The following is a 25642-nucleotide window of genomic DNA, read 5'->3' as shown; positions in this document are numbered from 1 at the left end:
AGTTTCCTCATTTTTTATTTATTTATTTATATTTGGCTGCGTTGGGTCTTCGTTGCTGCACACGGGCTTTCTCTAGTTGCGGCAGGCGGAGGCTACTCTTGCCCAGTGACCATGGCTCATGGGCCCAGCCACTCTGCAGCACGTGGGATTCTCCCGGACCGGGGCACGAACCTGCGCCCCCTGCATCGGCAGGTGGACTCCCAACCACTGCGCCACCAGGGAAGCCCGCGTTTCCTCATTTTTGACGCTTCGGGAAGATGGAAAATAAGACAGTAAGGGGTTCATAAATTAGAGTCCTATACCCTTTCAAACTGTTATCAGAGAGTTGGAGCGAACTCTTTGTTGTAGCCTTTGCCTATCAATGCTACTGACCAAAATAATAATAATAAGTTGCACATGTGTAGATTAGGCTGTGGGTATGTGTGAATCAAGTTAGGACATCAGGATTTCTGTATTTATTAAGAACTCCATCTGGAACAATGAGGTAAGTCACAAGGTGTGAAGCCTAATTTAAGGTAATTACCTCAGGTGTGCTTTTGGGACGGTTGCTCTGTGTATTAAAGTTGTTTAACATTAATGGGAAAGATGATCAGGTAATGGTTCTAGGCAGTAAACTACTGTAATGTGTGATCTGTGCTCTTCCTTTGGTTAGAATTAAAACCAGCTCGACTTAAAGCACTTTCCTTCCTTTCTAGAATGCCGCGTCTTGAAGTCATCTTATTCTCGCTCCTCAGCTGTTAAGTATTCTGGATCCAAGAGCCCTGGGCCTTCTCGACGCAGCAAATCACCAGCTTCAGGTAGTTAAAGGGAAAAGGAAATGGATAGTCACAAAAGGAGCAGATCATTCTTCAGTTTTCTTTAATATGAATTAGTAGTCATTCCCATCCTTGTATGCAGCCAGGTTCCAGAATGACATATACATGACATGATTTTTAAATCCAGAAGTTTAAGTTTGTTTCTCAAAGTTATAATAAGTGTCCTAACACTTGGTTTTGTTCTGACACATTTTCTCAAGAACAATCTTACCTAGATTCTTCTGGTATTTATGTAGAAGTGTTTCACGATTTTGACCGCTGTGTGCTGCATTTTTAATTTTGTGCTATAAGATTGTGGATATTTCCTTATCTTATTGGTTTAAAACATAAACATACACGCCTAACAGCAATGTATTTACTTGATAAGTTTCCACAGGCTTTTCCACCATCGAGTAATTTAATAGGAGCAACGATTATTGTTAGAAAGTAGCACTGCTTATTTCAGAGTCAGACTTACCTCTAAGTTTCTTTCAGATCTTGAGCCTATAGATTTGTCATAATTTTGACAGCTTTTGACATTTTTAAAGAATTAAAATATCCCCTAAATCTTTATATATTGATTCTGTGAGTTATAATTTTGCTGATATCATTTCCCATTAAGGAAAGGATTGTGAAAAAACTGTGATTTTACATGTGGTAAATCTAGAACATGTGAAAGTAGTATTAACAAAAACTGTCTGAAGCATCAGCCTTTTTATAAAATACTGAATTTGGGGGGTGTTCTACTTTGCTGCTGCTGCACCTATCCCACTTTCTCTAGGTCGGGTTGTTTTGCCCTCCTTTTTGTGTACACATTTAGACCTGCTGAATAACCACTCTCCTTACTGTCTCCTTTGTTTATACTGAATGTGTCCAGTAAAGAGGGGTGGCCACTACTCCAGGGCCTACTCTACGGCCAAATCCCCAGGTGAGCCATGATTATTATGGCTTTGTCGCTCTGCTGGGTTTTGTTTTCGTCTTTCGCCATATTTCTGTTTCCTTTTGTTCCATTTCCATGAATGCATCTGGCTTTTACCAGTGGACATCTGTGCAGTTATCAAGCGCTTCACAATGTTTCAGCCTCCCTTACTTGTTAGAGAGCCAGTCATCCTCAGAAGGTTGCCAGGTGCCTGTCTGTGTGTAGTCACGGTACACAGTGATGGAGGAGACACGGCGCTTCAAGGGGTGTTAATTTGGGAGAATAGCCTGTTATTGAAAAAGGCTAAGGGTTGTTGGTAATATGAAAATGGCCATAGAAGCAATTATACTCTCCTCTCCTTCCTCCCCACCCTGGGGTTGATAGGCCCAACATTCTCTCTCTAAAATATCAACGATATGAATATTTTTAACTGAATGCATCTCTCTGATGTTAAGCTTATTTCAAATCATATTGTGCTTTCTGTAAAGTATCTCACACGCAGGGAAAGCTAATATCGCATGAAATTTGCATAAATACACTTCACTGAGTTTACCACGTGGTAAATTAGACTTTTGTCAGGTTCTTAGCTTTTGTTTTGGTGATAGGTTTACAGATGCTTATCACGTAAGTAATATAAATAAAAGTGGGGAGAGTGGTTCAAGGATCAGGTATTAAAATTAATCGAATTTTGTCTGCCTGAGGTCTAAAGAGGGGAATTAACATATTGAACTAAAAGCATGTTTCATAGCCATACTTGTCTTGTAGACCAACTTCTTCGTAACATAGTCTGATAAGTGTATAAATCTTTTAAACTGGAATTTGGAATGCTTAGAAATTGATTTGAGAAAATCTTAGGATTCCAGTACTCCAGATTTTCAAGTGAGTCCATATTTGGGTTTGGGTTAATAAAGTTTATCTTAACTTACAAGTAAAAGTTGTGAGATGTAAATCGCGTTTCAGAGGGCAAATGGCTTCTTTATAAGAGATTAACTCAAAAGCATGTTCAGCCCACACTGCAGTTATAGAAAATGGACAGAGAGTTTTGTATTATTAAATGCCACAGTACACAGAAGTATGACTCGCTTTTACGGACTGCTTTAGCTGTAGTATGCCTGTTACCATTTAGAACATTCCATGGGACTCACTGGAATTTCAAACAGAGCAAGTAACTTTGTAAATGTCATATTGTACTTTTTCACTCTTGGGACGGAAGTGCTCCCATCAGTGAAGTCTTCTGGCTGACAAAATTCCTCAACAAAACTCTAAATTTATCTGAATAGCTAAATGATATGTAGTAAACACATAGAAATTAATCTGGGTGATACAAGTGGGTAAATAGTTACCACAACTTGCATCTTAAAAATTCTCACTTCAGATTTCTAGCTTGTGAATCTGTCGTAGTCCACCAGGATAAAAAACATTCAGAGCAAACAAACAAGAAAGCCCCCAAGTTTGTTTCTTACCTTACAGTTGAGGGGAAGGGTGGATAAGAGCCTTATTTTGGGAGAGAAAATCCAGGCTGTGGTGAAGGAGGGGAGCATTGCAGAGACGCTGGGCACTGTCCATCCACCTTCCTGTTGGTAGCAGCAGTGTCGGGGGAGAAAGTACAATGTGGCTCTGTCCCAGGCCCCACTTATCCTCCCAGAGACTGGAGAGATGTGCAAATAAATGGAGTTAAGAACTTCTCACTAGACAACAACTTTTTAGAACCTTTCAAATGCTATAAGAAACTGAGAGGGCTATATATGGCTTAGTGTCTCTTTAGGATGGGAGTTATTTGAGGGTAACTATGGATATGTAGTTACTGATACCAGTTCAATCCCTGGCAGTGAGTTTTGTTAAGAAATTACGTTTAGGCAGGAGGTGTGTTTTTAGGGAAATTGGTCTGCCACGGGGCTTACCATTTGCAGGAACCAAGTTTTCTTCTTTAGTCCCTTTTCTGTCACTGTTCCAAGGAAATCTTTGATATCGAAGTGGTTTCTGAATATCAGTGAAAGGTAACAGCCCTTGGTGAGGAGGAACTGGTGACCTGAACAGGTTGCTGTGTGGAATGAAGGAGAAACAGAGCCAAACTCAGTATCAGCTCACAGCAAGCTTACTAGTTCACTGCTCATAGTAATCTCTATTTTACGTGAATTCCTACCACCAGTTCCCTTTAAAGAGAATTTTTAAAAGAAAGAGCATTAATTGAAGTGTAACTTTACTGAAAAATAATCAGGGCTATTGAATACTCTTAAAAGTTTCTAATGAATTGTACAGTTTCTTGTGTTGTACTTGTGCTCTAGATACCCACATACATTTGTTAAGAAAATCTAGATAACTGATAATGATTTGTGAATGAGTGGTTTTAAACTAGAAAAATTCAAGTTTGGTAATTTAAAAATAACTGGAAAATTTTTTCATCTTTGCTGAATTTTTACAAGGAGGAATATAATAAACATACATGACTGATTCATCTAATCACACATACTTACAGATCCAGAATTCGGCCTCCATTCAAGGACTGGTGCTTACTTTTTTGAGTCACCTATTCAGGACCTTTATCTCTGCATTTTGCTTTTTATATTTATTAGCATCATTTAAAATAACAGTTGTCTCCTCCCTTTTATTAAAAAGATTTTTTTAAAAGGAAATGGACTTTGCTTTCCTTTCCATAGAGACGAATGCCAGTTTTCATCTGCTTGGGGCAGAAGCATTGAAGATTAATGATAAAAGGGGTTAAAGCACTCCTTAGAAGAGGGGAAAAAAAAAAAAAAACAGCAAGCAACCAACATCACAGGTAAGTCTTTTATAAACCACCCTGTACTTAACAGCTGGGCATCTTTTTACACAGTAGAAAGCCAAAAAAAAATCCAGCCCTGAATTTGAATACAGGATTCCTAATTCTTGAAATAAAAAAAAAAAATATATATATATATATATATATATACACACACACACCAATACCAGATGTTAACTAATAGTTTTGTGAAATTACAGCCAAAGTGGATCCCATTGGTATAATTAGGAATAAGCCTGAGTAATACTGAGATGTGTGACTAGCATTGTATAGTATAAAATCTGCAAACTAACCCTCCCCTTGAAAGAGCCGTGCCCATACTCTTCCCTACCGAGTCTCTAAATTGAGCTTTTAACATAGGAAGTGTATGGAAGTTTGGAGGAGGGTGTACAAAAAAACACCAAGACTTGCTAAATAGTGGGGAAATTAAGTTGAGAAGACAAGAAAATGGAAGGAATTAGAAATAACTCGTCTAGATAATAAGAAATTGGCTTTCAAATAAATAAGTAGGTATTACAAGGAAAATGACCAGTAATTTTCTTTTTCCATTAAGGATATACTTAAAAAATGTGTTAGAATCATGGTGGAATTGATTTGGGAGAGCCACAAGAACGTCTTGGTTACTCAGGTTGGTGTATACTAAGACACTGGATATTGGAGTAGTTATAGGACAACCTTCAGAGGAGACCATTACAAATATAACAGCCATGCATTTCTCTACCCTTGATGGCAGGCAGGATATATGGACAAGTTGTTGCTCACATCTCTAACTCCATAACGTTTTATATATTTGTTTATGTCACTGTTGGAAAACTATTATTGAAAATAATTCTAGTTTCGCTGCTTATTTGTCTGATACTTTGTCTGTAATGCAGTAAGACACATTATTTTTGCTTTGTGCTGAGTTACCGTCTGCTTTGAGCTTTGAATGAATTGAAGCTCCATTGGAGCTATACTGGGCATATGCTTAGTGTTTTTACACAATCTGGTGGTTCTGGGTTTTAATGACCTTTGTCTCCTTTGTTGTCTCGTGATCAGTTAATGGAACTCCCAGCAGCCAGCTTTCCACTCCTAAATCTACGAAATCCTCCAGTTCCTCTCCAACTAGCCCAGGAAGTTTCAGAGGATTAAAGGTATGAAATAGGATATATGGCATATTTGTGTGATTTTGTTATTTTGAGATGCATAGTTTAGTTAACTTGTTCAGGGGCTTGGGTGCAGTAACAAATCATAAAGGAAAGAGTTTAGGATTTGGAGCCAGGAAGACCTGGCTTTGAATCTTGTGTCCTTTTTCATCTTGTAATTTGGGCCAATTCATTTAACTCTTCTGAGCTAAAGTGTTCCCATCTCTTAAATGGGAATATAAAGTTGTGGTTAGGGTTGAACATAATGTGGTTTTATATAAATAAATAGCAGTTTTCCTATTATTATCAAAATGATTTACAATGGCAAAGCCTTGGAGAACACCATGATTCTTTTTTAAAATGTCATTTAAAATCATGATTTTAATACCATTAATATAATTTGACTGTGTGAAAGTCTAAAACAGAGTGAAATTCTAGCATAATACTTATATACACAAGTTAGTAACACAAGAAAAATATGTTCATTTTGGTGAAGAACTTAGGAATAAATCTTAGGTTTTGACTGTGGTGTCCTAAAAATATAAACAGTAACTTAACATGATTAAGCAGTTGGTTTAATAGGCATTTTATCTAATAGAGAAGGAGAAGAATGAATGATGAGCAAAACCAAATTTGCAGGATTTCCACAAGTTTAATTTGATTGAGTAGCCCTCAATAATTTAAGTTTATAAGAGGAAATTTGCCCGGTAAAAAAGCAGTACATGAATTTTCTTAAAGATTGAAAGTGTCCTTTTGTAGAAACAGTCACATTGTCTGTATGGTAATGCACTTTAGGAAGATGGAAGTGTACACAGCGCCATGATGTACACGCGTATTAACTTTCATTCTCTTGGAGTGTTTAACATCGGAAGCACCTTCGTTAGGAATACATTCTTGAAAGTTGGTTGCCCCAACACTTCAGATATCGTCCAAGTGGTTTTCTTGACTTTAAGGATGCTGAAAAACATTTTTCACTGATAAAGTGAAAGGTAAAAGCCCCAGCACGCCTGGTGAATGTGGGGTGGGAACCTGCTGGGCCGGCAGGGCGGTGGGCCTGCGGGTCCTCACTGCCTGCGGTGCTCTGTTCTCCACCTGACACTCAGGTGTGCTTGTCCTGTCCTGAGGATGTTGTATCTACCTCAGAGTGAACTGCATGGTTCTTGTCTGAGTGCCTGACTTCAAAAGGAGAAGTTTCTTCTGGAAAAGGACAGATCAGATTGTCTGTTTTTGTGCCTGCTTGCTTATGTATGTTGGCAGAATTTGGACTGAGACGAATAGTCAGTTTGGGATTGGGAACACATAAGCTCTCAGTAACCTCTACGTGCTGGAAGTTCCTTATATTTATCAAAAGAACTGGCCATTTTCTGAAGTGCTAAATTGGCTTAGGTCAGTGTATAATATGATTTCAGTGGAATTTTTTTAAAGATTTATTTATTATTATTTTTATTTATTTTTGGCTGTGTTGGGTCTTAGTTTTGGCACGCGGGGTGCACGGGCTTCTCTTTTCTAGTTGTGGCGCACATGCTCCAGGGCGCATGGGCTGTGTAGTTGTGACACGCGGGCTTAGTTGCCCCACGGCATGTGGGATCTTAGTTCCCTGACCAGGGATCGAACCCACGTCCCCTGCTTTGTAAGGTGGATTCTTTACTGCTGGACCACCAGGGAAGTCCCTCAATGGAATTCTTAAATGTCAACCCCCCCAAAAAAGTTATTTCCGTTAAAAATCACTCATGTAATTATTTTCAGCTTTTCTTTCCCAACTTATTTTCTCCAGAATAGATTGGAGATGCTCTCTTTTTAATCCGGGTAACTTTCAAGAGAACTAGAGTTAAAGATCAAGTTGATTCACCTCTTTTCCAGTTCCAGTTGTTTCATCCTTTGTTAAAACTAAAGCAAGTTGTTCCAAGTGCTGGTAATTGTCAGCCTAGGGCAGACCTAACCTAAGCTTTGCAGTGGTCCACCTGCAAAGGTCACTTGTATTTCTCCCTCAGGCTGTTGCTGTAGGCAGGGCTGCTCTGATCCTTGACCTAGGACTGCGTGCGGCCATCCCAGAAGGTACCTTACCCAGGGTCTTGGTCATTTCCCCTTTTTTTTTGTTATCCATTGGTAACCTGGTCTCCCATCTTTCTTCCCAGTCCATCTTCAGCTCTCAGCCCAAGATTGTCCTTTTTTTGTTGTTGCCACTGGCTCCATTGGTGCTGCTTAGTGCTCTGAGTCCAGACCCATTCCTTCATGTATGCGCACAGACTTGCAGATCAGCCACAGATGCGAAGTCTGGAGTGAAGAGGCATGGGATTTTTAAAACATGCTAATAAGTTGTATTATTGCAGAGACATTAGATAAAATTGTTCTCACTGCACTAGGTGTGTCTTAATTATTAGAGTAACCCCAGCCTTTAGCACACACAGTTCCATGGCACATGGTAAGCGCTCAAGGATCACTTATTGATGCAGAAATAAATGAAGAAGGTTAGGGAAATGCTGATTCCTGGTCAAGAGTAAAGATGAGATTACCAGTAAGATAAAGAGTAGTGGTTCTTCCATGACCTCCCACCCCTTCCTTTCTCCTCTACCACACCTGGGGCTCGGCTAACAGCTGTGAGACCTCCTCTTGAGTTTTCTTTTGATCATCTGTAAAATAAGGATGTTTGACCTTAGATAACTTCTAGAGTGCTAAGATTAGAGTTCTTTTAAGTTGCCCAAAAATCTGTCTCAGAAGCTGGGGAGTCTATTTCTCTTCCTCTCACTTTAAAGCTGATGGAGAATCACTGAATCTTACATTAAATATTCGCAGCTAAACAAGTCTCTGCCACACCCATCAGCTGTTTGGACACAAAGCTAAGTACCTCTAACCCCTGCCTGTTCCCAGGGGTCGTACTTTGTGGACATTTCATCTCATCACAGTTCCCCACAGTCCATGGTGTGTATTGTCCTTGGAATGAAAACCTGCCTTTGAAATACTGCAGCTTAGTTGTTCTCTTCACTGTACAAAATACCGTAATTTCAATGTCATTGTAGAGCTCTAGTCAGCATCTGTCCACGTTTGCATTATTTTCTCTATTCAGTGACATTACAAATGGAGAATTACAGATAATTACCATGTGTTAGTGCTATGCTTTTTCCTTCCCCTTCATTCAAAATAGCTTATTAAGATCATTTAAGAGGAGATGTCTGACAATGGAGAGCTGTTTTTCATGGGCAGGAACCCTTTACCACTATTTATCCTACTTAGATACTTTCATGGCTTTGGGGATAGTGTTTTTCCAGAGAATCAGGGAATTGACAAAAGCAAGCAAACCAAGCCAGGACAACGTATGCAGGAGTTGGCACCCACATCACTCTGTATCCCAGGACACAGTTTCTGGCAGATGGCTTTTTTTTCTCTACTATCTGGGTTTTACTTACTAGGGAATTAAGCAAAATTAAGTCAAAGGTAAGCAGAATTTGATATCCTGTCACAGTTTTTCCCCCCTTTGTGCCAGTTTCTGGGAACCATTTTGTGTTTGGGTGGAGACACTGAAAGAACTGAAAATGGAAATAGTGACATTGTGATGTTTAATCTCTGACCCAGAGCGTCGTTTTTGTTTGCTCCTTGAAGAAGACAGGAATTCAGAAGCAGCTCCCCCTCCTCCACAAAAAGCCCTCATTGTTTTCTCGATAGGACTCTTGTGAAGAAGACAACTCTGCTCCATTTATACCTGTTCATAGAAGGTCGAGCTCTCTAAGGGGCTGGACCAAAGGCAGGAGAAGAAGCAAAGCTTTCCTCAAATTGGGAATGTTTTTTTGCAAGGTGGGGTGTTAAGAAATAGTGTGGCAGGGCAGAAATAGAGACACAGATGTAGAGAACAAACGTATGGACACCGAGGGGGGAAAGCAGAGGCGGGTGGAGGTGGTGGTGTGATGAATTGGGAGATTGGGATTGACATGTATACACTGATGGGTATAAAATGGACGACTAATAAGAACCTGCTGTATAAAAAAATAAATAAAAGAAAATTAAAAAAAAAAGAAATAGTGTGGCGACCAAGTAATTAAGGTTCTTTAAACCTAAAACCAAAAGATGTTAGGACAACTGAGAGTTAGTTGTCCCTCAATTATAACTCTTTGGTTTTGCTAGACAGTTACCCAAAACCATAGAATAGGGAAACTGGAAGTGGCCTCAGATCTTTTAGTTTGTCTTCGTTGTATAGATGGAGAATCTGAGGTGCACTCAAATCTCTCCCTCTGTTACAGTTTCTCATCTTGGACTTTCTTTTATTATTATTTTAATTTTTTTTGCTTTAAAACGAGTGTGATGCTATATGAAGTCAATGTTATTCTCTCACCATGTACTCTGTAAGAGGTGGGTGTGGGTATTTGGCCAGCATTTGAGTATATGCTAAAGTAGTACAATCAGTATTCACAGCAGCTTTTTAGGAAGTATGAAAAAAACATTGCACTGGTCATGACGGTGCCATGGTATAGTCAGCTGCCTTTTAAGAGGTCCTGTCTGTTCAGTGTTAAGTGATTTTTAAAAATAATAACCTGTGTTCCTGACTAGCTTAAAGATGGATTTGAGATGGTTTCGGATGCAGTTAGGTTATGCTATTGGGACGATAAACTCACCTTGACCTAAAAAAAAAAAAAAAAAAAGAATCTGAGGTGCCGAGATGTGAAGTGAGTGGCTCTAGGTCCCAGTGGCCAGTTGGGATCTCTGACCCTTTCACAGTCTCCGTCTCTAACTTTTGACCTTCCCCCATCCCTGGTGGGCCTGCTTCAGTGACCCCAACACAGGTACCCCTTGGAAAAGCTGTGCTGTGTAGGCCTTTTAGGAGGGTGAGTGCCTGGGTTTAGATACACACAAATGCTCTGAAGAAAAACGGGTTGTGAGACTGGGAAAGGAATAAGGAGAGGGGAGGGGAGGGAAAAGGGAGAGGTGATCCTGGGGTAGGGGAGGGGGGAGAAGCCAGAGGAAGGGCGAGGAAGACAGAGAACTCCTGTTGGCAGCTCTTCCTGGGAGGCTTGGTGTAAGGGATTGTTCATCGTATCTAATGCGGATTCTTTTCAAGTGAAATGGTTACACTGTGTGACCAGCAGTTTTACTTTAGTGGGTCAGCTTTAGTAAAATGACCAAGTTCACAATGGGTTGGGGTTATTGGGTTGGTTTGTTTGTTTGGGTTTTTTTGGAAGCCAGCAATGGAGCTGAGTATGGTCAAGACTGGCACAGGTTGGAAACAGACTGTGTAGTCCTGCCCCAGCAGGTGCATGGGTACCTCGACCTGGGATAATGTTCCATAGTGGGCCTGAGATGGAGGCCACACTGTGAGCACACTGGCGTGACTGGGATTTGCATGCAGAGTGCATGCTCATAACCACTACTAGCCCCCAAAGACACAGTGAGAAAGCAGGGCAAGTCTGTTATACAGATGACAGGAACTATGTAGTCAGACCAAAAATTAGTAAAATGAGTTGCTAGGGCTACCCACTGGGCTTCTTCCCTAGAACCTAGTGCCTAGGTATGAGAAGTTGGCTTTGCTTCTGTACAAGTTTGGGGAATCCGGCTTTTCTAAAAGACAGGACCGCTCGTGGTGATAGTCACGTGGGGAGGAGGTGTTTTTGCAGCTGTTTCCACCACTGTGGACCAGGCTACCCACCAAGCCAGGCAGAAGGGGAGCCAAAGGCCTTGAGGTAAGGCCAGCTCATGCCAGGTTGTACTAGGCCCGTGTCAGGAAGAACTCTTGTTTATTTTCCTTTTATTCTCCTTGCTTATTAAAATTTTCTGTGAATGTTCCAGTCTGTCCCAGTTAAGATAAGGGACCCCTTTAGGCCAGAGGCTGAAGGCAGAGATGGCACCCGCTAGTTACATAGAAAGAGGGGCTCAGAGAAGGGAGAAGCCCAGAGGCCCCTGCTCTGAGATGGACACAAGATGGTGCAGTGGTTCAGGCTGTGAGCTCGGAAACCCGAGTGTCTGGGTTCCATCTTGGCTACTCACTAGCTGTGTGGCCTTGGGCAACTCACATCACCGTTATCTGTATAAAAGGGGATTCCTAGGACCTACTGCACAGGGTTGAGATTAACTGATTAAATATAAAGAAAGGACTAAGAATAGCTTTGTTACTCTATTATTATACTTTTATATTCTATTTGTATTACAGTAAGCATTGGGGTTTCCAGGTTCAGTTTTCACATGAGGGAAGTTTCACTTAGAAAAATAAAATGATATGCAGTAGTGTAGGAGAAGGAAAGAGAAAGTGAGAGAAGTCAGACTCCTCTCCTCTCTTATTACCTTCTCTGCTTTTCTGTTATGACTTTCCCTCCCAGCTCTACCCTTCGTCTTTGTTTTCCTGCCCTCTCTACATGTTCCAACCCTATTAGTAATCTATAGGTAATTCTGTTAGTAACAAGCTATCCCCAAATTTAGCAGCTTAAAACAACAATAAAAAATTATTTTCCCTCACAGTTCTTGTGGGTCAGGAATTCAGGAGCAGCTTAAGATCTTCCAAGAGGTTGTAGTCAATATGTATACCAGGGCTTCAGTCGCCCGAAGCTTGACTGGGAACGGACGATCCCCTCCCAAGGTGACTCACTCACTTGGTGGCAAGTTGTGCCGGCTCTTGGCAGGAGGCCTCAGTTCCTCACCATGTGGACCCCTCCATAAATTGGCTTCAGGATCCTCAGAATGTGGCGACTGCATTTCCCCAGAGTGAGTGGTCTAAAAGAGAGTGCCGTGCAGAAGTTCCCCTTTCTATGACCCAGCCTCGCAAGTCAGACACCATCATTTCCATCATAGCTCAGTAGTCACAGATGTCAGCCCAGTTAAGCGTGGGGAGAGACTACGTGAGGGCATGGACATCAGGAGACGAGGCTCATGGGGACCATCTTGGAGGCTGGCTCCCACTCCTCTTCTCTCTGCTTTCATCTCACCCAGAGTTTCTTTCCTAGGCTGCCTCTGCTCCCTCAATAGCTTTCTGTCCATTCTCCCTTTTGAGTACCACAAAAGTCTCTGTCCCCATCAATTTCATTGCTTTGTTCTCCTTCCAGTCCTTTTGTTCTCCAGACCGATCACTCCCCCGTGCATTGTTTTCTTTCCCCTGCAAATCCTAGAATCCTACCACCACTGTTGTTTTCTTCTCTTAATCCCCCATCTTCCTGACCCTCCATTTTCTCCTAGACCTCAGCCCGTGATCTCCTGTTTCCTCTGCCCAAGTTCCTCTGAGTCCCTTCGATCTAGCTGATAACCTTCCCTTCAGGAATATTTACTGTGAGTAAATCACAGCATTTTCTTTGGGACAGATAGGCAATGAAGAGTACTAAATGTGTCATCAGCTGCCAGATGGATGAAGAAAGCATTTCCCTGAAATTTAATTCATCATCCATGTCCCAGTTTAAGACTTTCAAGGCTGTAGTAACTCAAGGCTTCAGAGTCAGGGGCACATCTGTGGACACTGGGGGATGAAATGTCTCCTGTTTTGATGCTGAAGTGTATGCCCAGGGGCTGTCTACTGTGAGCATTCTTGTTGGTTGAAAGAAGAAAGAAAAAAGTACATTTGGAACATTATCCAACATCTTGAGATTATAAACTGTCTGATGTGCTGATATTTTTGTCTGATGAATGTCTCCTGGGTCTGCTGGTGGTGAAAGATTTTCCAGATTTGTGAAGTGTGATGAAAGGGCTGGTTGTATCTCATACTGATTGGCAGAGCTAAAATGTAACTCTTTGACCTTCTGAACTCAAAACTTCTTTTCGAAGCTGTGAAATGTAAATCCACGGTAGCTTCTGACCTTCAACATTTTCGCTTTTCCCTGGAGCCTTGGCTTTTCTTTGGTATTTAAAACTAGTTAATGGTCTTCAGTACGAAGAGACTGACGACTTATATACCTCCTTTATTACCTCAGAAATGCTGGGTGGTGACTTCACCTCTGAACATAATTGATTTTGTTGACAGAAACAAAAGCAAAAGAGGGACTAAGCAGTTTTGAAGACTTCAGTGCCCTAACAAAATAAATCATCACAATGACTCTCAGATTCTGTTTGAGGACAGTGATTTGTACATTGTAGTTGTTAAGTAAAAAAGAAGCATTTGGGGGCTTCCCTGGTGGCACAGTGGTTGAGAGTCCGCCTGCCGATGCAGGGGACACGGGTTCGTGCCCCGGTCCGGGAAGATCCCACATGCCGCGGAGCGGCTGGGCCCGTGAGCCATGGCTGCTGAGCCTGCGTGTCCAGAGCCTGTGCTCTGCAATGGGAGAGGCCACAGCAGTGAGAGGCCCGCGTACCGGAAAAAAAAAAAAAAGAAGCATTTGGTGGGTAAATGGCTCACCTGGGTGGAAGCCCTTTTTTATGGGGGTGGAGGGAGAGTTTGCCAAGCAAATCAGTGTAGAAATTGGATCAACTGTAAAAACTTTATTTGAATATAAGCAGCATATGTGTTTCTCTTAAACACCCCCTTATTCGTGAAAGTGGGTAATTAGACCTTCTTCTCGGTCACGCATTAGAAAATTGGATGGCAATAATACTTAGAGGTTGTGGTAGTGAGGTGGCCTGTGCCAATGACAGACAGTGATAGCCTCCATTGTTGGCACTGAAGAGACAGGCACCACCTCCCCCACCATGCAGGCATCCTAGAAATTGGTGGTACCTCACACTGAAATCATGTAGACATATTTAGCAGGTAGGTGTGGCCATACCACCTGTTGCGGAAAAATCCAGTAATCCAGTAAGCAAAATCCAATGCTTGAAAGGCTCACTCATAGGGATGTGATGAGATTCTGTGCTGGTTTTGGCAGGCCATGTTGTCAACTGAGGTGGCAGCGATACTCAGAGGAACAGAAAGCCAAAGTCAGCAGGTTCCATACAGCTCCTTTTGTTACTGGGTCCAAGCTCGTACTGCTCACCACATGACAGGCTAATAAATTGAGAGAGGAGTTGTTGAGGCAAGGAATAGAGACTTTATTGGGAAAGCCAGCAGACCGAGAAGATGGAGGACTAGTGTCCCAAAGAACCATCTTACCTGAGTTAGAATTCAGGCTTCTTTTATACTACTAGGGGAGGAGCTGTGGTTGGTTGGCGAAAACTTCTTGGTGCCAGAATCCTTTGTTCTTGCAGTTGTCCAGGTAGTTCAGGTCACAATGTTCCTCTCAACCTCCAACAAGACAAATGTTATTCTCTGTTCTGCAACTTTTTATCTCTATATGAATGGGAAAATGTTATGTCTTTAAAGGTCAGAGCCTTGAGAATGGGCTGTCCTGTATATTTCAGGCTATAAGCAACATTCTTTTAGTTATTAACTTGTAGCAAAAGCAATAGAATATAAAGGTTAAAGTAAAAGAAACATCCAGTATGGAGTCAGGTTTGTTCTTCCCTATTAAACTTTCATGGACTTGAGCTGGCTACCATCTCAAACCATGTACATGCACACACAGTGGGTTCTGTTTACTGCTGTTCACCACTATGAACCAGTCACAAGTCTCAAGCACCACTGATTTTACCAAATGAAACCAATGGCTACAGATAAAAATGCTTTGTATGTTACTAACCCTTAGGTGCTGATTCAGATTAATTGTTCATGTCTCATTACTAATACTGAAGTATTTCAAAGTAAATTATCACAAATCCAATATTAAAGTGATAAAGCTTCTATTTTTAAATGGATGCCTAATTTATACTCGTTTTCCTTCTAATTAATGGAACTGTTATTTCTGATATTTTTTTTTAAATACCACAAAAATGATAATGAGGCAAATCTATTTACAAGTAATATCTAGAATACTGATTTTTAAAAAAATCTTTGGTACATTTCAGAGGTCATCTTTTTAAAGAAAAATTTTTCTTAAGATTGCTTTATGTGAGGAAAGGCTGTGTATTTATCGACTTGTATATTATTTGACTAAATTATAAGAATGTGATAATAGTTATGTACTCTGAAAGCATGTTCTAAATATACCCCAGTGAATATTTTGATCAGTGAGTCTGGTATAGGGTACAAGACTTCTTGAGGAGGTCATAGTGTGAGATTAGCCGAATAGCCTGGACTCTGCAGTCAGACCTGGGTTTAAATTCTGAATCCACATTTGCTGTGGCATTTGGGCAAGTTATATAACCTCTCTGAGCTTTGGTTTCTTCACAGATGGATGGAAATGATGATAATACCTAATTCATAAGATATAAAAATACTCATTTTAGGACTTGGCACAAAGTAGGTATTCAGTAAACTGTAATGAGTTGCTTCTTTCCTTTTCTTACAAAGAGAACATTGTTCTTGGGCTATTGATAACTCACAATGGCTAGATTACTGGATGAGTGATAGAGAGAACTTAAATTAAGATAGCTGGACAATTAATTATGATTACTGCCAGAAACTTCCTCCACAGAGGTTCTCAACCTTAGCTACACATTAGACCTTCTGTGAAGCTTAAAAAAATATTGATGCCTGGGCCCTACACGCAAGAATTCTTTAATCTGCGGTGCAGCTTGGCAATAGAATTTTTCAAATCTTCCCTCGTAATTGTAATGTACAGCCAAGGACAGAGAACCACTGCTTTATAACAACCATACCCTGGGGTTTATTCTGTTCTAAGCGTTTAAAAGCGTAAGAATGATATTGGAGGAAAAGCTTTCCTAAGAAAGTTCTTGTAGACCGGGGATTTATTTGCCTGTGACCACATTTGGCCGAACGCCTGTTTTTCTCAATAAAGTTTTATTGGAACACAGCCATGCTCATTTGTTTCCATTTGGTCTATGGCTGTTTTCACGCTACAACAACAGAGTTGAGTAGTTGTGACAAAGACCATATGACCCACAAAGGCTAAAATGACTCTCTGGCCCTTTACAGAAAATGTTTCTGACCCCTGCAGTAGGCCACTTAAAAATTGAATCATAATGCTGTTTTCCAAGATGCATTCAAGAAAGTCAACTCACTACGCAAGTATATCTGCTAGATTCTGTTCAAATGCTTCCTTTTTGAAAAACCAAAATGAAGTTGGGACTATTAAGTAGTTCTATTAAGTAGCATTAAGAGAACTATTTTTGCTATATTTTTTTGAGAATTGCCTATTTCTGAACAAAACTTCACAATTTTAGTATAGCACTTAACATTCTCTTTAAATTCTAAGTTTTGTAGAAATAGTAAGAAATTTAATGTAGGACACTTTGACTTAACTTCCTTACTAAAAATGTGGAAAGCTGGTATGTTAATGATTATCAAATGTACTTAGCCCTGAATGCCCTTTTAAATGAAGCTAGTTGAGAGTACTGTATAGCTTTTTCTGCTTGTTTTCAAGTCTTTTTTAAAAAGTTCTTAGCAGAAGTGGCTTCTTGTGCTTTTCCTTCCTCGCATACTCATAAAAATGGAGCTACTGCTGCCAGAGAGTAGGTAGGTGGTGACGCAGTGGAGCAGGTCCCAGAGAATGTGCTCGGCAATGTCTTCAGTCTTTTTAATCACTTTCCTTCCTTCACTCACCAGGAAATATGTCCCCTCTGCTCCCCAGCCCTAAACATCATCACATCTTTTTGAACCAGTTAGTAATTATGGAAGATATCTTGAAAGAACCCAGTTGCTGCCATCCGTTTATGCTTTACTGAGGAGCAGCTCACCCAAATGCAGCATCTAGGCACAGTCTTCGTGCTGTCTCAGCATCCTGGTTGCTGATGGAAGCATGAAAGCTCGTTAGAATTTTAAGAGATTAAAAAAAAAATGTTTAGTTGAACAATAGAAATGGGGCAGGTTTTAATCAGGAATGCCATATTTTAATCTCTCCTTGCTTCAATAAGAGAATAGTTCTCTTACAAGGGACAGGGAAATCCATAAATTCTGCCTGGTAAATGGTGGGAATTTTGTAGTCATAGCTTTCGCCCTAGTGTTTTCCTTCCTCTTTTGTCTGCATGTCTCTCAGGGCACCGGGAATGCTTTGCTTTATATATAACAACAGACACTTCACGTTTGCCAGGGATCTGTCCAGAGATCTTGGTGAATACCCAGCTTTTCTTGGATTCTCACAGCACCAGGCTTCGTTGCCAGGAGGTCACGTGAGCTCAATTGCTAGCGGTGTGATTCCAGCACACCCAATGCAGATTCGTGCTGTAGCGAAGTGGTTCCGTCGCATGGATCCTCACGGGCGTTTGTAACCATCAGAAGGAACCTTCAAATGGTTAGGTGAGGTTTCTGGGAAGGATTTTAAGGGTGCACACATGCCTCTTCCTGAGACTGCAAGCTTCCGGCAGTAATGACCTTGGCCCTACATCTTTGCATCCTTTGCAGCCAGCACAGGTTGTAGCTGAGGGAGGAAAGGAAAACTGTCTGTGGGTCTAATCATGTCCAGTCTGTTGAGCTGTGTTATAATAAGATGATTCCCTCATTTCTTTATGTTTTCATTTTCTGCATGAAAGCTTTATTTTCAAATAAAGAAACATATTGGGGCAGGTAATCAGTTATGTCACTTCTGTTAACTCTCTAGTTTTTAAATGCTTGGGGTTTAGCACTTTGAAAAAAAATCATTCTGTTTGAGAGTCTTGAAAAGTAATCTTCTTGCCATCATTCCTTGCTAAGAAAGCTGCATTTCCTGGTGATTTAGTGAAAACTTTTGTCAGGTACACATGAAAGTAGCCTCTCACGTGGGCCTGCGCCCTCACACTGCCCATGAGGCAACCTCTGAGGCCGGGCTTCAGCCCAGTTGCTGGAGGACCAGCTTCCACCACCTGTTCTGACTCCTTGCCACCTCTGAATCCCAACACAAACCAGGTTTGTAATTGCTGGACTGTACAGGGAATCAGGATAGCTGGGAATGGGGGTTTAATCAAAAGAAACATTGAGAAAGTTACAGGGGTTGACAGGAGCTCAGTAAACACTCCAGAGAGTCACGCATCCATGTGAAAATGTACAAAGAGGTAAAAATGCGTGCATTTTAGCTCCTTCCAAGACTTCTTAGCCCTTGAGTCAGAACATATCAGCTTGTGATGAACTAACTTACTCAAATTAGCTCAAGAAAGAGACCTGTGAGAAGAACGTTACCTGCTTCCAGGAGAGCTGAGCAAGCAGGCCTGGGGGAAGGCAGGTCTTCGGACCTCAGCAGTGGGCGTGGGGTCTGCACGCTGCACACTCCCTCCGGCTCTGAGTGTTGGGAAGGCAGATGGTTCCTTCAGTGCCCAGGCTGGACCCAGCCAGCTGTGTCCTGAGGCTGTGAGGCGGCCCCATTCTGGGCTGTGAGATATAGACATTCAGGCAAGCCAGCCACTGTCCACTGCTGCTCCCGGACATCGACAGTCCACCTCCCCCATCCCTGTAACCTAAAGGCAAGTCGTGATCAAAGGGGATCTTTCCAGTTATCTTTTGAGGTCTAAAACTTTCCCCAAAATGACATTCTTCTTATCTTTATTCCATTAAGAACGTGGCTGATACGAGTTTAATTTGGATCTCTTATTCCCATGACTGACAGTTTTCAATCTAGGAAGAGTTGGATTAGAAATGGAACAGACTTCGAATGAATTATTTAGCAAAAGATCTCTTATAGCCATTGTACATTCAATAACTCAAAAGCATTTCTCTGACACTCACTTCAAGACCCTATGCTAGGTGTTTTGAGGAAAAATACTAATAACTAACATTGAGTTATTGTTACATGTCAGTGATTGTGCTAAATGATTTTACGTGCATGAGCTAATTTTAATTCTTTAGCATATCTTTGCGCTAGCTGCTGCTCCTATCCCTATATTCAGAGCAGAAAATTAAGACTTAGGAAGTTTTAGCAACGTTTCAAAGAAAACCAAAAGATTATTGGAGACTTCTCTGGTGGCGCAGTGGTTAAGAATCCGCTTGCTAATGCAGGGGACACGGGTTCAAGCCCTGGTCTGGAGAGTTCTTTCTCCCGTTGCGGAGCACAGGCTCCGGACGCGCAGGCCCAGTGGCCATGGCTCACAGGTCCAGTCGCTCCGCGGCATGTGGGATCCTCCCGGACCAAGGCCCGAACCCGTGTCCCCTGCATCGACAGGCGGACTCCCAACCACTGCACCACCAGGGAAGCCCAAAAAAATTTTTAAAAAAAGAAAGATTATTGGAGTTAATGTAAGTATGAAATACATGAAAAAAAGTGGTGGGAAACAAGTTGGACAGGTAGGTAAGGGGATGAATCACGACCTGAGTGCCATGCTGAAGACGTGTGGGTTCTGTTGCTAACGAAGACCAAATGAGTTTCTGGGATCCTAGGGGCGATGTCAGAACTATTCTTCGGAAAAGCTTCTCTGGCTATAATTGTGGAGTGGGAGAGACTGATGGAACTGAGGAGGCCTCTGGTAGAGGTGCCGAGAGAAGCCGAGGACGACCAGGACTGGGGTAGTTGCTGTGGCCATGAATGGAGCAGAGAATGCTGTGGTTTTCTTTTCAGCTTCCTTTTATGTTCCCTCTCTGGGGCTTGATTTTAAAAGTCTAGCTTTTAAACATCCTAGCATAGACTCCTGCTGGATTTGGAGTTGCCTTCAATTTCAGCAGGAAAAAAAAAAAAAAGAATAAAACAAACAAAACTCCATTTTGAAAAACTTTGTCCACCAAATTACCTGTATTGTGAGGAAACAGTGATTGAGGAGCCAGGTGTTCATCCGGCTGCAGCATTTTCATCAGGCTAAGGGTGGCCAGAAAGCGACCCACACGCACACCCACGTTCCTCCACGACTACTCCCCTGTCAGCGTGTAGGACACAGACACTTATGAGAGGTGTGTTTGCCCCTCAGGAGGGGGCTCATTTGGTGGCTGTCACCACTGCTTTTCCGTGGCCCTGGGTTTCCTAGCAGGACACGCCGCTCCTGGTTTTACTGTCTACACAGGTGTGGTTACGTGGGACCTGAGAAAACAGCCTAATTTTTACGTGCCTCTCATTCTTGAGGCTCGTATTTTATCCCCAAAGAACTTCTGGGTGATCCTGTTTGAAGGAATGTTGTAAGTATTGGGTTTTCCTGGATTGAACCAAACTCAGCATCTGTGGGGTTCTCCACTTCACCCAGAGGAAGAGAGTGGACTCAGTGTCTCCAGCTTGTGGGCACTGTGGGAAGGGTAGGTCCCTGCCCTAGACCTGTGCTATCTGTGCTTTCATTTAGCAAGTGTGAATTAAGTAGTGTGTGCACCAGACCCTGTGCTGCACATGGAGGATGCAGGGATGAAGAAGGCACAGCTGCTCTGGGGCAGAAGCTGCCAGGATAGTTTGGCATAGAGGCAAGCATGTAAACATACCAGCACAAAACATGCCAAAGGTGCTTCTCAGTATTTGGTAAGTCTTTTGATGTTTAAACTCCTGAAAGGAATACTTTTTTTTTTTTTTGAAAGAGAAGAAAGAAAATTAAAGATGAAAGAGAAAAGATTGAGTTTGAAAGTGTAATAGCCCTTGGAAATTAAGAAAAAATTCCATAAGCCTACAGAATAATAAAGAAATTAATAATAAAACAAAATAGTAATAAATATATGAATAATAGCCATAATATGAGTTTTTCAGTTTACCTAAGAACTAGAGATATTTTTGTGTTAGACTGGGAACTTCAGCTTTTTGTGAAGTTGGAACCTACCTAAAAGCTTTATCTCTTATTCCCCTCTGGTTCCTAGTAAAAAAAGCTCCTTATAATGCTTCAGAGGAATTCCTGCTGTCTTAGGGTGGCAAAGGAGTTGATTGAGCCAGGGCTGTTCTCTGGGTCCTGAAACTACAGGAGGGTGTGGAAGGTGATGCACTCCCGGACATGGGGCTGGACTTCTGAGAAGAGCTCGACCCTAGCAGGGACTCTGGTGGTCAGCCAGGGTGTGGGGAAGGGTGGGGAATGTGGGATCTGGGGGCTCTGTGCTGACATTCTTGTAATTATCTGTAGTTCTAAGCCTTCTTGTGCCGCTAGTAACTACCTTGTTCATGGGTGATGCCGTGAAAGTCTCCTTATTTTACATCATTGAGATCAAAAGTAACACAGTATCAAAGAAGAGTAACATACATCAATTTTCCTGATACTAATATGAATTGAAAATACTGTATCTAAGGAAGATCTGTATTAATGGGATTGTATATAGGGAGAAAGGTGAGATGAGAAGCAAGGGAGTGCTTCCTCTGTTTCTGTACCATTTTATTTTACTTTTTTTGCATTCTATTATATAAGCATTTTCTGTTCTCTTAAGGATGAGCTAGCTAAAGATTCGGAAACTTATCCTGATAATGATGGGCACTCTCCTCTTTCAGCAGATTTCTGCACATGGCCGATCTTCTTCCAATGTAAATGGCGGGCCTGAACTTGATCGTTGCATGAGTCCTGAAGGTAGTTCTCAGCCTATGATTACTTTTTTTTAAAAAAATTATTTATTTATTATTTTTGACTGTATTGGGTCTTCGTTTCTGTGCGAGGGCTTTCTCTAGTTGCGGCGAGCGGGGACCACTCTTCATCATGGTGTGCGGGCCTCTCACTATCGCGGCCTCTCTTGTTGCAGAGCACAGGCTCCAGACGCGCAGGCTTAGTAGTTGTGGCTCATGGGCCTAGTTGCTCCGCGGCATGTGGGATCTTCCCAGACCAGGGCTCGAACCCGTGTCCCCTGCATTAGCAGGCAGATTCTCAACCACTGCGCCACCAGGGAAGCCCTATGGTTACTTTTGTAAGGGAAGCAATCCATGTGAACTTGGTCGCCCCCCAAACCCACTTGTGCTGAATTATCTCCCTAAACAGCAATGGGATCATGACACCAGTTAGCCTGTTTAGCCTTATGGGGCAGGGGTCACATCAATATGTATAGAATCTCATTAATTAAGCTATCCGATTTCAGATTTTAGTCTTGGGTTTCCTTTATTTTTCCTTAGTTGCAATCTGCTCACAATTCCTAAATGTAGACTTTCCGTGTTCTTAGATAACTTTAAGTGGGTTTCTTTGTTTGATGTCAGCTATGTACAGGGCACTGGGGATACATTGTGAAAAGTGGTCGATCTTAACCACTTCCTTCTCCTGCCCCTCCCCCCCTCTCCTTTTTGAGGACACTTTGAGCCAGAAATTAGCCTTGGCCCAGCGGCTCCGCGGCATGTGGGATCTTCCCGGACCGGGGCACGAACCCATGCAGGGGACTCAACCACTGCTCCACCAGGGAAGCCCTACTAGAAAATCTTGAAGAGAAAATTTCTAAGATCAAGTCCCCATCATCATCCCCTCCCGCTTTCTCCAGAGTTGACAAAAAGTTTACAAAGTTTTGGTTAGACTTCCCTTTTACCCAAAGCTAATCACTTATTTTCAGCTGATATTTCAGGGATTTGTCAGGTTTATTGATTTTGTTGGTTTCTGATTCCAACCAACAAGGCCAAAAGGAAATTGGTGGTTCAGGTGTTCTATTCAGAGAATACGCTCAGAGGATTTTCTTTAGTTTTACCACAGATTTAGAAATAACTCCATTGTGATTTATTATTTCACCAATCTGTAAGGAATCAAGGTGAAATGTGATGTGTTCACTAGACTTTGTGTTTATCCGTTTTTGCAGGTGTGAATGGAAACAGGTGCTCTGAATCGTCAACTCTTCTTGAGAAGTACAAAATCGGGAAGGTTATTGGTGATGGCAACTTTGCAGTAGTCAAAGAGTGCATGGACCGGTGAGTGGGTAGTGAGGATAATCGTTTGTTCACCGACACATACATTTCTCCTTTGGAGTTTATTCTTATCTGAATGAACGAAAGGCCTTCTTAAAGAGTCTCCTCTTAGGGCTAGTGTTTTGCATGCCCACACGCAACTTGACAGGGGAAAATATATGTATACATGTAGAATATAAACCTGCTTTGTACTTTGGGAGATATATCAGGTCTCATCCATGAGCCGGAGAAAAATGGGAAAGAGTACGGTTCATTAAAAAAAAAAAAAAAATCTCCTATAGCACTTCTGTGCCAGGCTCTATTCTCAGTGCTGTACTTATAGTAAGTCATTAACCCTCTCAGCTAATAATTAATTGCATATTATCAGTAGTTCAGGATACATGAGCTCTGACTTTATTCAGTATCAGAATCAGCCAACTTTTGCTCATATTAAAATTATATTTTTGCTTGTCCAGCCTTATTTTGTTTAAGGTCCTAATTTCTCAGATGGTAACAAATCCATTCTTTTACATTCCAGGCCTTTTGTAAACAATATTAAAACTGGAAAAGACTCAGATTAGAGTCTTTGTGTTTATAGCCTGTTATTCTAGCTGCTCTAAGTGGTAATTTTTGTTGTGGTGGTGGGAGATGGGTGAGGGGGAGTTTTCCAGAAAGTTCTGGTGACTACAGTTTTCTTGTTCTGCTACATCTCCAGTGAAGCTTTACTGCTCCTTATATGGTACACAAAGTAGCTCCCTGTCTTCTAAGCCCCTCTGCTTAGCTCTGGTACACAGATTGCTGCTCAAGCAACAAGCATCTAAAATATGACTTCTAAAGACTCATTAGAAATCTGAGGCAGTGTTTGGTTTCTATTATGGAGAAGCAGTTTAAATAAAAGTTATTCTTCCAAGGCCGGTCTCATCAGTGTGTACTGTGACCACCTGGCAAAAGCAGCTTGTGCTTGAGAGAACTAACCTATTCCAAGAATACCACAGTGTTCTTTCTTGAACTGCTTTCCTATTCTAAAAGATGTATTTTTGACATGTTCAGATTCAATTATACTAAAGGTGATTAAAAGTTAAATAACAACATCAGGACTCTTGTGTCAAATGAATGACATCTCTAGTACCAGATATGGACGTTTAAAGGTGTGGATAAGGTGGCACCAGATCCTAAGTGGAGTTTTGGCTGAGAAATAGAAACTGAAAGTCTAGGGACTTTTCAGTTTTGAATTATGGGCTAATTAGTGACTAATGGACTCATGTAAAGACATTGATAAAAGAAAAGTTTCTGTTACTTTGATTCATTTTTCTTAATTTTATTCTGTCTCCTAAGAGAACTATTTTTGAGATTTAAGTATGGAAGAACAGCTTCTTGTCCAAGTCTGATACAACAGAATTTAAATACTTTAAATATGTGAGTTACTTAATATTGTAATGATTAATACTTATAAAAGGAGATTGACAGTGTGGCTTTGTGGGTTTTAAAAAAATCTTTTGTGGGTATTTTTCTCCCTGACCCCACTCAGCATCCCCTCTGGTGTATAGAGAAGGAAGCCACTCTTTTTTCCCTGGGTCTGTGCTGTAGAGGAAATCAGGATGGATGGTGTCTTTGATTTATGTCTTTAAATGGCCTTCCTCTGATTATTCCATAGGTCCACAGGAAAGGAGTTTGCCCTAAAGATTATAGACAAAGCCAAATGTTGTGGAAAGGTAAAGTATACATAACTGTTTTGTAAAAGAAACTGAAAAAACTTAGAGATGTTTACTGCAGTGAAGGAATTTAAGTGGTGATTTGACAAGATCATAATAGGAATAGTCTGCTGATAGTAGCGGGGGAAACCTTATCAAGCTTTTTTTTCCCCTGCCATTTTTCAGAAACCTTAATCCTAAAACAGTAAATTGATTTGATCTCTGTCCTAACCATTGAAAAATACAAGTTCTTCTCTCTGGGAGATGTCTGTATCAAAACCCAGCAACACACAAAAGGTGCCTCAAGAACTGTGAGGGTTCTGAGACTTTTCAAACTAAGAAATTAGCCTTCCAGCTTTGTAGATGTGGCAGAAGACACAAGATTCCTGGGTCAGACAAAAACTACTACTGGTGCCATAGCAGATAGCATGAGCTCCATGCTTGCACTGGTTCCCAAAGCCCACAGAAGTGATGCAGAGGGGCCCAGCTGGATGCTGTCCACACAGTGGATTTGTGTCACAGTGGAGGACCCCCAAGCTTAGGAACCCCCCAATCTTATGAGGGGGCCACTAGCATCCTACCCAGCCTCTGCCCCAGAGGAGAGCATTATTTTTATTATCATGGTCAGGAAACAAATCGCCCTCCACCCCTGGGGGAGACCCTGTCTCTGTCTTCCAAGGATGTTTGCTATACAGACATACTTGGAAAGATAGTTTGTAACTAAAGATGATGTGGGATGTGCAGAAACACCATGGATTGTCTTCCCAAATGGAAGAACTTTTTTCTCTGTCCTACTCTGAAGAT

At 41.5% G+C, this 25642-nt stretch overlaps 1 protein-coding gene across 3 annotated transcripts in view; it reads left to right on the top strand.

Moving 5' to 3' along the window:
• Positions 1–25642, top strand: part of DCLK2 (doublecortin like kinase 2) — a 150569-nt gene that overhangs the window by 93637 nt on the left and 31290 nt on the right. For 2 of the 3 annotated variants that reach the window (XR_003005788.1, XM_024764053.1), the window contains exons 4-8: positions 696–797; positions 5531–5625; positions 21789–21864; positions 23063–23171; positions 24802–24859. Coding sequence is in view for 1 of the 3 variants with exons in the window: in XM_024764053.1 (XP_024619821.1) it covers positions 696–797; positions 5531–5625; positions 21789–21864; positions 23063–23171; positions 24802–24859 (440 nt within the window). In the remaining 2 variants the exon portion in view is untranslated. The remainder of the gene's footprint in view (positions 1–695; positions 798–5530; positions 5626–21788; positions 21865–23062; positions 23172–24801; positions 24860–25642) is intronic. The other variant, XR_003005789.1, reaches the window with a different exon arrangement.

This window comes from Neophocaena asiaeorientalis, unplaced genomic scaffold, assembly GCF_003031525.2.
Source record: "Neophocaena asiaeorientalis asiaeorientalis breed wild unplaced genomic scaffold, Neophocaena_asiaeorientalis_V1.1 scaffold594, whole genome shotgun sequence".
NCBI classification, from domain to species: Eukaryota; Metazoa; Chordata; class Mammalia; order Artiodactyla; family Phocoenidae; genus Neophocaena; species Neophocaena asiaeorientalis.
The sequence above is the reverse complement of the archived record's forward strand: the minus strand, read 5'-3'. Positions and strand labels throughout refer to the sequence as shown.